The 14542-nt window shown below is 44.5% G+C and overlaps 1 protein-coding gene across 1 annotated transcript in view; it reads right to left on the bottom strand.

Annotated features, from left to right (window-relative positions):
- Window positions 1–14542, bottom strand: part of LOC118018043 (storkhead-box protein 1-like) — a 56949-nt gene that overhangs the window by 8886 nt on the left and 33521 nt on the right. Inside the window, exon 2 of the mRNA XM_035016515.1 lies at window positions 1485–1637. Within this exon, the coding sequence (XP_034872406.1) occupies window positions 1485–1637 (153 nt within the window). The remainder of the gene's footprint in view (window positions 1–1484; window positions 1638–14542) is intronic.

Genomic DNA, 14542 nt, shown 5'->3' with positions numbered 1-14542 from the left:
CATCGGGCTTCCTGCTCAGCGGAGATCCTGCTTCTCCCTCTCCTCCTGCTGCTCCCCCTGCTTGTGCTCTCTCTCTCTCTGACAAATAAATAAATAAAATCTTTAAAAAAATAAAAATATATATATATTAACATTTCCTTTGGGTGGTGGTACTGTAAGTGGTTACTTTCTGTATTTTCTTGATTTTTCTTCAATAAGCATATCCATTTTATAATGGGAAAAATTAAAAATACTCTTCTACACCCATGCATTTGGGATATTATGCATCTGTGAAAAGATTGAAATAAATCAATATATAATAATACAGAAAGATCTCCAAAATATTTTTTAAAAGATTTATTTATTTTTTTTAGAGAGAGAGTGTATGCACTTGGGGGGTGGGGAGGGGCAGAGAGAGAGAGGGAATCTCAAGCAGACTCTCCACTGAGCTTGGAGGCTGATGCAGGGCTCGACTCAGGACTCGATCTCATGACCCTGAGATCATGACCTGAGCCAAAATCAAGAGTTAGGGGCACCTGGGTGGCTCAGTCGCTTAAGTGTCTGCCTTCAGCTCAGGTCATGATCCCAGGGTCCTGGGATCAAGCCCCATATCAGGCTTCCCTCTCCTCCCTCTCCATCTGCCTCCCCCCCAGCTCATGCTCTCTCTCTCTCTCTCAAATAAATAAATAAAATCTTAAAACAAAACAAACAAAAAAACAAAATCAAGAGTTGGACACTTAAGCAACTAGGTCACCCAGGCCATTTGGTCATTCTACTTGCTTTCTGACCTTGGAACAATTATTTGAGCTTTCTATGGCTTTCTCTCTCTCTACATATGTATATTTTTAAAAGATATTTTAAAATATTTTTCTAACTTAAGCAGGTGCAAACAATGTAAAGAATGATCTAATTTATGTTATTAAAAAAATACATATGGGGCGCCTGGGTGGCTCAGTTGGTTAAGCGACTGCCTTCGGCTCGGGTCATGATCCTGGAGTCCCGGGATCGAGTCCCGCATCGGGCTCCCTGCTCGGCGGGGAGTCTGCTTCTCCCTCTGACCCTCCCCCCTCTTCGTGTTCTCTGTCTCTCATTCTCTCTGTCTCAAATAAATAAATAAAATCTTTGAAAAAAAAATACATATGCTCAAATACAATTTATGAAAGTATACACAGGAAAAGATAAACAATATAAACTGTCACCTCTGGGAAGTGGCAATGGAAGAATGGGATCGGGGGAGAAGATGAACTTTTCCTTTTTTTGCTTTGTACTCCTTTCTACAGTTTGATTTGTTTATTGCCATAAGCATTGTTTTTGAAAAAGTTCATCTGGAAAGTAAAAGAAATGCCCTTATCAAATTTGTTGATGCAGGCCTTTCCTAGCAAGGCTCTAATACGAGGCTCTACAATAGAAAAAAAAGTGGATATCGCCCAGTTTATTCACATCTTTAAGAGGATTTATAAATAGAAAGCAAGCAATGAACTAATAGAGAAAACTTCTCACGCTACCTGGGTAGTGTTTCATCAAATGCTCCAACAGTGATTCCTGTGTCACCACAATCTGGGCAGCATTCATATCAGATACAGCACAGCAAAGAACTTCAGCCAAAGGTACAAACTGAGATTGAGCTATTGGATTCATTTGCACTGGAAAGACATCTCCTAAATTGGAGGTTTAAAAAAAAAAAAAAAAAAGGAAAGGTGATACATTTGTAGTAAAAACTATTCGGAATTAGTGAATCAAGAATAAAAACTGGGGGCGCCTGGGGCGCCTGGGTGGCTCAGTCGTTACACGTCTGTCTTCAGCTCAGGTCATGATCCCAGGGTCCTGGGATCGAGCCCCTCATCGGGCTCCCTGCTCCGCGGGAAGCCTGCTTCTCCCTCTCCCACTCCCCCTGCTTGTGTTCCCTCTTTTGCTGTGTCTCTCTGTCAAATAAAATCTTTAAAAAAAAAAAAAAAAGAATAAAAACTGAACAGCATGTGGAATTGCTATTTTTTTCATTGGTTTTTCCTCTGAATCTGATAACATGACATGAACAATGATAGAAAGCATAGAAGAAAAAGGTTTACATTCGGGTACCCTACTTTTTAAGAGTTTGTAGAATTTGTCACTACTTTACATGCAAGAGATAGTAAGTTTCCAGACGAAAGGCACAAAGTGCTATCAGAGTTCAGGTCAGACAATGCTATATGGTCTTTATCCTATTAGCTATCTGAGGCAGGCAGGGATGGAATTCTTATTTCTTTATTTAAAATATAGAAAGCCATAGGGGTGCTGGGTGGCTCAGTCCATTAAGCAGCTGCCTTTGGCTCAGGTCATGATCCTGGGGTCCTGGGATGGAGACCCACATCGGGCTCCCTGCTCAGCAGGGAGTCTGCTTCTCCCTCTCCCTTTACCCCTTCCCCCTGCTCGTGCTCCCTCTCTCTCAAATTAGATAAATAAGTAAATAAAATCTTTTAAAAATATACATATGTAGAGAGAGAGAAAGCCATAGAAAGCTCAAATAATTGTTCCAAGGTCAGAAAGCAAGTAGAATGACCAAAAGAGGTCTTCTTCTGACTCGTAATCCAGCATTTTCATCATTCCACATTTTCCTGATTGGAATGCTAGGAAGATTTGAAGAAGGAAAGGGCAGAAATGTTTTCTAAAAGCACAAAGACATGGAGCAAAACCATGGAAGGAGGAAAGCACAAGGTATATAAAAGCATGAATAGAGTTATCCTGACTGGATAGAGTTTGAGTTATATCAGACCAAAGTTGAAGACAGACAAAAAATATAAGCTAGACTGTATTGTCTTTCCTCCTTGCTAACATCTTAAATAAATGTTCTTAACCTGCTATTACTCATGTTAGAGTTTTAGATCCTGCTGAACATCACTCAATTACTTGGAAATGAAAGACTAGGACTCAGGAAAGAGATTTGGGAATCAACTAATACGGAGGAGATCTGAAGCTAAGGAGTGGCATAAATTCTTCGGTAGGAGAAATAGAAAGAGAGCCAAGAAACACTGAACTACGGGGCTATCTACAATTAAGAAACAGTAGAAATAGGGACCCACAAAAGCGAGAAGGCCCAATAATGGGGGTAGGAGGGAGAGAACCAAAAGTATGAGAAAAAGAGTCTCCAAAATGACAGTAAATAAGATACTACTTCATCTGGACCGGAGAAAAGAATAGAGGGTGGTAGAAGACCAGAGACATACTGAAGCCTAGAAGGAAACACACATGAGCACAGCAAGGTCATTTGATCTCTGCAAAGTTAAGACAGGGAGAGAGAGGATAGGAATGGGAGGAGAAAAAAACAGGAGTGAGGAGCTAAAGAGTGGAAAGGGGGGTTGAAGAGCTATTCTTGGAGTATATTAAATTAAAAAAATGAATACAAGGATTATGAAGGAGTCCTGAGTCTCAAGATGATTGAAGTATGGTTGCTGGCAGGTGATGTGGCAATCTGGAATGAATAGGGTGAGAGCCAGGGAGGCCAGCAGTGCTTCTGAGAATCATCAGGGGGTTGTGCTAATGTGTGGATTCTATTCACAAGGTCAGAAGCAAAGCCCATGATTCTGCATTTCTACCAATTTCTCAGGTGAGGTCTGCTTGGGAATGGTAGAGGGTTAGGTTGTTGATAATAGCAGTGTTAAAGTAGCTAACCATTCAACAAATAAACATGGCCCTAGGGCTGCATGGGGGAGTCAGAAGTAGCCAAAGGAATCCAAAGAACTGAGAAAACTTGGTTATACCCTGCAGTTGACTCGCCCAGTGACAGTGGAGAAGCCAATACATTGAACTAGTTGTTGAGGGGGTAGGAAGGTGGTGAGGATTGGCAAGGTGTGAAGGGTTGCAGCCAGAGCTGGTGAGTGGCCCATAATATATTCATTGTATCTGCGTGAAGATAGAGGACTTCCATAAGCAAACTGAGAAGTAGTTTGCTGTTATACATAACATTGGTCTGTTGCCCTGTGCACTTAAGCTTCTGTACTTACTGTCCAAGTGAGACATTAGCTTACCTAAACCTCAAAATCCTTCTAGAAAGTCTACCTCTAAGCTAAGGGTAATAAGCCTCTGCCTCTCTTCATTCCCTCTTTGCCTTTCTTTCTTCCCCCGGCATCTGGGATTTACTTTATTCTCTGTCATCTCCCTCCTCAACCAGAAAAAGTATAGAATTAAAGTACAATTTCCAATAGTTCTGTGCTCCTTTAACATAACTCTATGCGCTTAATTTGAAATAAGTGACTTTAAACTTTTATATATCTTTCCCCCTCATCTCCCCAAACAATCTAAGTGACTTTTTTCTTGTATGTGATCTTAAATTGATTACCTCCCCCCCCACCGCCCCCCACCTTCATGTGGATGAGAAGTCCCTAATTCAAAGAGGGTGGAGAAAGTTCTCTCCTAGAAAGATAAGGGCTAGAGTACTGGAGAAGTACAGGGCAAAACCTAAAAAGTTTTTCAGTGGCTCAACCACGCAACCCACATTCAAGCCTCACCGCATCCCTACCCTAAACCCAGTCACTTTGAACTTTGAGATGGGGAAAGGAGGAAGCTTTTAAAAGAAAGCAATGAGTGGCTAGAATGTCAGCGTCCGATGTCCCTGCCTGCCACGCCCCCTGCCGGTAGCTGCCCATTTTGGGGCAAATGAAACAAAGACGCTACACCAAGGGTGGGGGTCCAGTACTCAGGTCTCCACTGTGCCTTTGGGCTAGACCTGAAGCGGCCCATTTTTTTGCTCAACCCTTAAGCTTATTTCCTCCTTTCATAGGAAAAATAGTCAAAATGGATTTTTCATGGGGCTGGTGGGAGGGATGCATGGGATGTTCCTGTATATTTTTTTGCAATCTCCCATATATCTAAAGTCAATTCGAAATAAAAGCTAAAAATAGATTGTTCAGAAAGCACTACTTTTAGTTAACAAGCAGCAATATATGAGCAACAGAACTTTTTTTTATATTTTAAAAATCCCAAACAACTTCTTTTAAAGAATCTGACACTGCTTGCCAAATCCAAAGACAATCCCAGAAATTTTATTCATAATTCCTACCACAGTGTGGGAATGAGTATTTTAAGAGCAAACAAATCTACTATCAAGTAGGAAGCCAAACTGCCTTTTTTTCTCCTTAAAATTAATACAACAATATGTCCATTGCATTTTAGAGAACGTGTTAAATTGCATTTAACCTCTGGTTTGGCACTCCCTCTAAACAAAGCCTAGAGAAAATTTCTCAGTACGTTTCCTTCACAGCCGTTGCTAAGAGACGTCTTCAGGTGCATAAATCATGAAGGGTTTCCTGTGCAGGAGAGCGGAGCGAACCCTGACTGGGAACTTTCGTGATAGACTCAGGAATCATGTTCACACTCTAGCCATCTTTTTTTGTTTCAGTTACTTTTGCCCTTGGATTTTTGGAACGCAATAACCCTTAGTAGAGTTTTCCACCAAAAATTAACTTTCTGTATAGAAGATCCCATTTATATACGTAACCAGATTTCACAGTAAATGAAAGCCAGTCCTTTGGCTTTATCCTCGATTACTATGGAGTAATTGAAGAGTACCCTGAAGCCCAGGCCTGCTGTGGACCTTTGGCCCTTGACCTGTGGCAGGGATCAGAAGGCTAGGAGAGGCTGTGTGCCAGAGCAAACAGTTCACAACAATGTTCTGTTTACACAGTCTTGTACTCTTGGGTGCTGCAGAAATGGGGAAAGTATTTGGGCTGAAAGACTGGTTTGACAAAAATACCAACAAAGTACAACCATACATATTGGCATCTACTACATTTAATGCCATCTTTTCTGCAAAGGATATTTTTGTTGCTTACCTTGCTGTACTCCCAAAGGATTTAGCTGGTATTTTATTTTATTTTATTTTATTATTTTATTTTATTTTATTTTATTTTTTGAGTTTCCAAATTATGATGAGTTTTAAAACAATTTTTCTTTAAAAGTCCACTTTTGAGGAAAGAAAAAAAAAAAAACAGCACAAGGCAAATTCAATGTATGTAGTATGCAGATGCCCAATCAGCAAGTGCAAGTATGGAGTTCTGAGCTGTCAAAGGTTGTTGACATCCAGTCAAGTCCAGAGCAGGCCCCTTCTAGCTTGAGATCCTACACCTGTGACGAGAACCAGACTCCTATGTGATGGCTATAAATTCATATAACCCCGGGCAGTCAATCCCTGTCCCTGGCACCTTATAACAGTGGCCCAGAGAGCCCCTGGCTGATAGGAGCAGAACTCCGCAAGTGTGGCTTGCTCCTGAGTTGGTGACAATAACCCAACAATGATCCAGTGCCATCAAAGTACTCCTCACAACTCTGAGGAAAAGGCAGTGGCTTCTTTGTCAGGACAAAAAGGCCTCCTCCATACGCCTCTAGAATACTCTATCTTGACTGTTATCTATCAGCGAAGAAAAGTGGCTAAAAGAGCCATTTCCCGGCCAAATCATGAGGCGTAAATACTCCTACCCCAGTGTCAAATATCAAGAGGTACATTCGTGATAAATATGGACTCAGCCGGACTGCCTTGCACCAGACCCAGAGAAAGTAGCTGGGGTAGACCAAGCAAACTGTCCCCCAGAACTGTGATACTGGAGAAATCTTCAACCAGGGACACAGGACTCCTAAATCTGCCAGTTACAGATCACCAGTTGGAAGCTTCGGTAACATTAAACAAGCCTAAACTTTGCACTCTGATAAATGGGTGCACTATAATCAGCATAGTGCTGGTCCAGCGAGGTTCTTTTCCCAGGGGTAGTGGGAGTGGGGAGCACAAGCCAACAGAAACAGGGCAGTGGTCAGTCCCAGGACCCCGAGTGAAGGTCTGTTGCAAGGGCAGCAATACCCGGGTTCAAACAACATACTCGCTCCCCATCTTGAAAGTGGTTATCAGACAGTTGAAGGTGAGGTTTGGTAACCTGACCATTTTGGAGGAAAGAGCCAGATGCAGAGAAAGCACGTGATCGCAGGCCTCCTAAGTGAGAAAGGCAGAACCCAAATCAAGCGGCAATCTGCCAGGCTCAGTCCTGTGTTTGCTTTGTCCACTGAGAAAACTTCTGAAGAAAAAACGATCTTTATCGAAATGGAGTTTATTTTGATATCTGAATGCTCTAGTTAAATTTCAGGAACAAAATTAAAGTTTTATATAAAAACAGTACCTTTAGAGGAAAAAATTATAAATACCATGCAATGTTAACATTTATCTTAACGTTTTTAAGACATCTACACAAATTCCAAGAGGGCCCCGCATGGAATCTAAATTCGGAGATTTTAATTCAGGGTACTTGAATTTGATTTCAAAGTTCCTAAGAGACTGTGCTACTAATGTGCAAAACAGAGAGAAGACTTCTTTGCAAATTTGGAAAGCACTCACATGAGAACTTTCTCGTGTCCATAAAATTAAATTCCAGGCAAAACTAATCCTAACATTACTTATTTCATATTTAAGACACAAAATTCTCTCTACTATAAAAATGTTGGGTCCCCATACAAGTTTATGGACTCAGTGCTAGGCAGTCTGCCAGAAATTCATGCATTATTGACCTTCAAACGGTTTAACTGAGCCGCTCAAACTCAGCTAATTACCCGGACACATGAAATCTGAGACCATCTGTTTTAGGCGCCCGGACTGAATCACACTGTGGGAAAGGTATCTTCTAGGTGCATTAGAGATGATAATAGAGCATGAATAAAACAGCCTGCAGATACACTCAAGTTTAATAGAAAAAAAAAAAAAGGATGTTTTGTTCTAAGTAATCCAAGAAGTTTCTGTGATTTTTAAACTGCACTTTTATCTAAGACAGAATTTCCAGATTTCTTTAACATTAAAATTAATCCTGTACTTTTATAAATGCACGTATTTTGTAACAACATGTATCTCATCAGAGATAAGATGCTGTGCACAAATTTCCATGGCTTTAAATAATTAGATCTATTGTGTTATAACCTTAAATAGGTTCAGAAAATCAAACAAAATTGGAACAAAAAGAAAGGTTTCAGGCCAGCAAAACCAAGCCCCTCTCCGTGTCTCCCTTTTATTTTAGTAAAATAAAAGAATGCAAACACTTTCCCCCACATTTAGGAACAAAAGAGTATCAAGACTCAGAAACTGGCTGTAGTCGGGTTATCTCCCATGGAAGCTGGAATTCTTTCTCAAGCGCGGTGATGTTTATTTTGAACTCCTAGACACATACCTCCCCTTCTGGGACATGCCCTCTGTTGAAAAGATAAAGGCTTCCCTCAGGAGCCTGGGCTGTTCCAACACCAGAGGTCGTTAGTGCTATCCTCCGTAATAACCATCCTTTGACCTGTCAGGATTAGCAAATTAGCAGCCCCTTTCTTTTCAAGGGACATAGCCACGAATAACCACTATAATTCGAGTTGCAAAGGTTTTGGGCCGTTTATGAAGGGACCCCACGATTCAGTTGTCAGACAGAACGTGGGATATAGAGAAGACACAGAAGTAGCCCTACTTCGGGGAGCCCTTTGGCTTCTAGCAGCCTTCCCCCATGACCTCCACCCTCATTCTGGGTAGAGATATGGGGACACCTGGCCGGGAGGGAAGGGTGCGCATGACTCAAACCGGCTGGGTTTTTTTTAAAACACTAAAACTCAGTACCTCAGCCCCAAAGCCCTCCAGGCTCTGTGGTGCCCTGTCCCTAACTTCTCTCCCCTTCAGGCTCCCACTGTGGATATGTTAATGATTTTACCCCAGCGGTGTCAGTATTCTAAGGCTGTCAAAATTAATTATCATAAATCTAGTGGCTTAAAACAACACAAATTTATTATCTCACAGTCTATAGATCACTGGTTCCTCTGCTCTGGGTCCTGTGGCCTGGGCTCTAATTGGAGGCTCTGGGGGAGTGTCTGCTTCCACGCTCATTCAGGTTTTTGGCAGAATTCAGTTCCTTGTGGTTGTAGGACTTAGGATTCAGGTCCCCGTTCCCTTGATGGCTGTCATAAGGGAGCCTCTTGTCAGCAATTTAAAGCCACGTGGATTTGTCACATTGCCCCCTTCATCTTCAAAGACAGCATGGAGGGCGCCTGGGTGGCTCAGTTGGTTAAGCGACTGCCTTCGGCTCAGGTCATGATCCTGGAGTCCTGGGCTTGAGTCCCGCGTCGGGCTCCCTGCTCAGCGGGGAGTCTGCTTCTCCCTCTGACCCTCCTCCCTCTCATGCTCTCTGTCTCTCATTCTCTCTGTCTCAAATAAATAAATAAATAAATAAATAAATAAATAGACAGCATGGAGTCTTTTTCACACTGCGATTCTCTCCGACCTGCCCTCCTGTTGCTTCACTTCCATTCCAGCCACATAAAGTTCCCTGCTTTTAAGGGTTCAATGTGATTAGATCGGGCCCACCCAGATAATCCAGGATAACCTTCCTAAAGTCCAAAACATAATTACATCCGCACGGTCCCTTTTGCCGTGTAAGGTAACATATTCACAGGTTCCAGGGGTTTGGACGTGGCCATCTTTGGGGCACCATTCTGCCCACCACACCAGGTATAGGGCTGGGGGCAAGGAACAGCTGAGGAGAGGGGCACAGGTCGCAAACTGCACCAGTCCTGGATCTCCCTAAAAATGGCTGTGCAGGAGAATACCTTTTCTTTGCCCTCAAGGCCAACCCGGGACTGACTTAAGGTGAACCTTCTTCCCAAGATCCTGGAGGCCACACACACACACAATACCAGTGACTGGCAGCTCAGAGTCCTAGTGATGAATATAAAATACCACTGTACAAAAACTGGGGGCCATTTTTAGCACCAAAGTTGTTGTTTGAATAACAGATAAATAAAAGGTCCCTGTGACAAAGAAGCCGTCCTTTATACACAGTCTTCAAGGGACCTGATTGGGTTTCCAATCAGGTTCTGCTGTGTGGCTCTGAATAAACCCCCTCCCTTCTTTGAGTCTCAGTTTTCCTTGTCTATACATGTGGGGCTGAGCTAGATCAGTGTTTCCCAAAATGTGTTCTGAGGAGCACTCATTCCATGAAATGCTCTGCAAGGAAAGGTCCCAAGGCCGAATGCTTGGGAGTCACAGGGGCATTGTTAAAGGCTCTGAGAACTGTAACAGATAATCTAATTATTTATTTAACCCGATGTTTCCCAGTCATACTTGGCCGCAATCTCCTTTCTCCAAAACCTTGTATTACCCGTCGGCTGTGACTTCTCCCCATCCAAACTGGCCTCTCCCTGCAGAGTCTACTCTCATCTGGGAGACCTTGTCCCTGTTTCCTCCACCTAAAGCACGCTTCCCCATGCCCGTGTTTCAAAATCACGAAGACTGGCTCAAATGCTGACCTGACTCTCCCCTGAATTGTTCTCTGAGTCCATCAGCTGGAGTTCTCCTTCCCACGGGGGCCCTTTAGGAAACACTGAGTGAGCCGCTGCCATGGCATAGCCTTAGTACTCATCATACAGGGATATTATCATAGCACAGTCCTTCGGTCATTTCGCACCCAGCAAATATTTATTGAGTACCTACTATATGCCAGTTCCTGGGGATACAACTGTGATCAGAACGCGGTCTTTGCCTTCCAGGGGCTCTGATTCTAGTGCAAGAGCAGTGACTGGAGGCAGTCATAACCCAACATGAGGGCTATCGCTGGTAGGACTGGGACTCAGTCTTCCTGGTCCCCCTCCTGAATGCCACTCTCAGAAGCTTGTGGATGGCTGGGCAGGATCATCATGAGTAAGAAGAGCCAAACGTGTCACTCTGGGGCCCTGGGGTCCCCAAAGCAGCATGGGATAATAGATGCAGCCCAGACAATTGGGCTCAAATTGGTCGGGCAGACCTGGGCTCAAATCCTCCACTTCCACTTACTGACGGTGCCGTACTGACTTTTCCCAACCCCCATTGCCTGTTTGACCAGACACCAGTCCTGCCCATGACGTTCTCCTCCGCCTGAGCGGAAGCAATTCCTGTCGGTAAAGCCTACGGCTAGCCCTGCTTTGTTCTATTCAGTACTATTTTACTGTGACAACTTGTGGCAGATATTGTAGGTTGGCACATTCAACACACAGTCCCAATCGCCTTTTTCCTTGCCTGCCTCCAGTGTAGAGGTAGGAGAATGTATTACTCAATTTCCCAGCCTCTCTTAAAACCGGTGGGCACGTGACATCACTGCGGTCCATGAGATAAGGCAGGCAGCCACCACGGCTAGAGGAGACCTCATGAGGAAAAGGCCCCGCCTTCATCTTTTTTTCCTTTAATTCTTGACTCTTTCTTCCAGCCTGGATCTTGAAGAGGAGGCAGCCATCTTGTGACCATTAGGTGACAAACAGGATGTCAAAAGACCACTCTTTGAGCAAGGCAGAGCAGAGAGAAAAAGCCCAGGTGTCTGGTAGCCTTGCTGAGCCACTGTGCGGGCCCCAGGCTGCCAACCTCCAAACTTCTTGCCGTGAGACAAATCTACACCTCGTTTGTTCATGCCATTGTTAGAGCGTCTTCTGTAACCTGCAGCAAAACGCATCTCCGGCCAAACTACTTTTGACATTTGTTTCCTCCTCATATTTTCTGCTGTGGGCGAAGTGTTTGTCCTGCCCAGGGCTGGAGTAAAGCTCCTGGATTCTCTACCAGCTGGACTTTATTTCAGCACCTTAGATGCTGTGAAGCTAGGATGCCACAGTGATGGGAATTCACAGAAACCGTGTCGGGGCTCTGCTTACTCATGATCATGCCAAGTCTGGGATAAGCCATGAGAAGAACGAAAAGCAGAAACTTGAGCTTGGGTTGCTAATTTTTAACGGCTTGGGGAAATCTGTCCTAGGAAGGCTACCATAGGCACTGTCCTCTGGAGGAGGAAGGATTTCCTTCTTGCATGTAGAGATCAGAGGGGATGGGACGCCTGGGTAGCTCAGTCGGTTAAGCGGCTGCATTCGGCTCAGGTCATGATCCCAGGGTCCTGGAATCGAGCCCCGCATCGGGCTCCTTGCTCAGCGGGGAGCCTGCTTCTCCCTCTGCCTGCCTCTCCCCCTGCTTGTGTTCTGTCTCTCTCTCTGACAAATAAATAAATAAATCTTAAAAAAAAAAAAAAGAAATCAGAGGGGAAGATAAGGACTGTCACGGCCGCACAGCTGGCTTCCCGAATGGGTATCTACAGTTACAGCCCTGAGAACGGGCGGCCATTCAATCTCTCCTGAAAGGAAGTCTTGTGAAATGGAGCCAACACCGTTCACATCGATGTAAGATTAACTCAGCATTTAAAGAGGCAAATAATGAATAACACCACTTCTATTTCAGGAGGAGGTAATCCCTGCCATTTGTTGAAGAAATTTGCTTTGGTCCTGAAAGAGCCTGGAGCCACCCCCAACCCCCCCACCCCCCAGCCTCCCCACAGCTGGGTCTGTGCAGTGGTGGTGGATTAAGCCCAGCTGAGGCCTCCTGCTCCAACCAGGACCGGGTTCTGTGCTGACGGGAGCCGGGACAAGGCTCGACTTTACATCATGAGATACACACTTAGTGCTGCCTTTTATCCCAGACTCCACACACACACGCGCACGCACACACATAGACCTTTACCAGAAGCATCACACAAATTGCAGCCTTGCTTACACCTTTCCTGTTGATGGAGGTGGGGGTCGGGTGACCCAGAATAATGAACAGGACCCGCCCCAGAATCCAGGGAGGATTATCCATGCCCACAGGTGCTTGCCCAGGCCCCCACAGCAGGGCTGCTCAGCGCTCAGCCACCCTCACTCCCACCTGGGAGCCGCTCCTGCCCCAATCTGGAAAGCATCCCTGAGTTTCTGCATCAATGGTCTCTTTCACTTCTCCCAGACTGTCTGCTATGCTCCAGCTGCTTTCAAGCTGATTACAGATTCTTTTGGCCTCCTGAAATATTAACTTTTAAAAGATAAAAGCCACCCCGGGGATACAATTCGTATAAATGTAGTTTTACTGAAAAGCGTTTCTAGGCTGTGAGAGACTTTAAAAACCTAAACTTTTCGATTTTAAGATTGTGAATTCCTTTTATTCAGCCCAGAAGGCTTCACATTACATCTGGGCAGATGTGACTGCCCCTCACCAGGCCTTTAGCATATTTTCACAAGGTCATTGCCTTAGAAATGAAATGAAAAGTTCACCACCCTGAGAAATCTTGCAAGAGGCTGTAAGTCTTGCTTCTTATCAGTGGCTCTGATCTTTACATGTGGGGTCCTATGACCACCGATTCTAGGAGCCAGCCGCCTCCCACTAAGCCATCCATTACTGCACCTCGGACCCGAGGCAGCCACACGTTTTCTCAGGTTACATGCTGGTGGAAAGAGTGTGGGTTCGTGAACATCATGCTGTGCGTCCAGGCAGAAACCGCGAGGGTCCGTCTGCAACAGTTAGCTGACTTCTCCCTTTGCCTTCCTTCCACACAGACATGGCTTCCCTACCCCCACTCAAAGCAAATGTACTCTTTTCCTCACTCTCTTGGGCCAGCCCAGAAAAGGCTGAAACTTTTTTCTTTAAATAAATTTATTTTTATTTATTTATTTTAATTTATTTTAATAAATCTTTTATTTATTTATTTTAATAAAGCCCAACATGGGGCTTGAACTCACAATCCTGAGATCAAGACCTGAGCTGAGATCAAGAGTCAGACGCTTAACCAACTGAGCCACCCAGATGCCCCCATCATATCTTTTAAATGCACTACTTTCTAGATTATTGCTTCTCTAATCCCCTCTTCTTTCTCTCTAGGAGTCTTAAGACTGACATTCTCGGCCTGGGTGGCTCAGTGGATTAAGCCTCTGCCTTCGAAGCTCAGGTCATGATCCTGGAGTCCCGGGATCGAGTCGCGCATCGGGCTCCCTGCTCAGCGGGGAGCTTGCTTCTCCCTCTGCCCTTTACCCTGCTCTCTCTCGCGCGCGCTCTCAAAGAAAATCTTTAAAAAAAAGACTTTCTCCTTTTGCTTACGAAATATCCCCTCTTCTAAGTGCTGCCCAGACAGTATTCCTGCTACCAACACCTGGCTCACCTCGCCAGCCCTCTTCCTCAGGCCGCTGCCTCCCTTTTCCACTGCCGCCTCAACCCAATGCATGGTGCCTAAACCCAGGTGTAGGAGAGCAAGGACAATTCTCATGGAAGTGCCTGGAACAGCACACAACTCTGGGCCACGAGAGTCCTGCATCCGTCCTGCTTCTAACACGGCACAACGGAGCACACTGTTAGCAAGAGAAGCAGAATCTTGAAGAGTTGGAGCTTTCCAGGTAAATGTTGCTGAATCTTGGGATACTCAGCTAAGTTAATTTACAACTATGTAGTGAGAGAACTCTAGAGAGATTTAACTAACTCTGAAGGTGTGTTTGTATTTCAAGGGCAAATGAGGCCCATGACCTTGGAAACAGCTCTAGGTCATAAAAGCTGAAGGCACCAGGGTTGTTCTGGCTCCTGCAGAGATGTATTTATATCCCAAAAGGTCAGAGGGAGAACCCAGGATCTTTTCTGTCTGGTCTCCAAGCAACAAAGATTTGTCTCCCTCCTGGGAGAAGAGAAGGAAGCAGTTCTCTCTTTCTCCTGAATATAAGCAAGGAAAATCCCTTTTTCTCCATCCCTCACCTATGGAGAGTCTAACCTCTTATGCCAGAGATTTTTCCA

The sequence above is a fragment of the Mirounga leonina genome, unplaced genomic scaffold (genome assembly GCF_011800145.1).
Source record: "Mirounga leonina isolate KUSES-001 unplaced genomic scaffold, KU_Mleo_1.0 Mir_106, whole genome shotgun sequence".
Taxonomy (NCBI): domain Eukaryota; kingdom Metazoa; phylum Chordata; class Mammalia; order Carnivora; family Phocidae; genus Mirounga; species Mirounga leonina.
The sequence above is the reverse complement of the archived record's forward strand: the minus strand, read 5'-3'. Positions and strand labels throughout refer to the sequence as shown.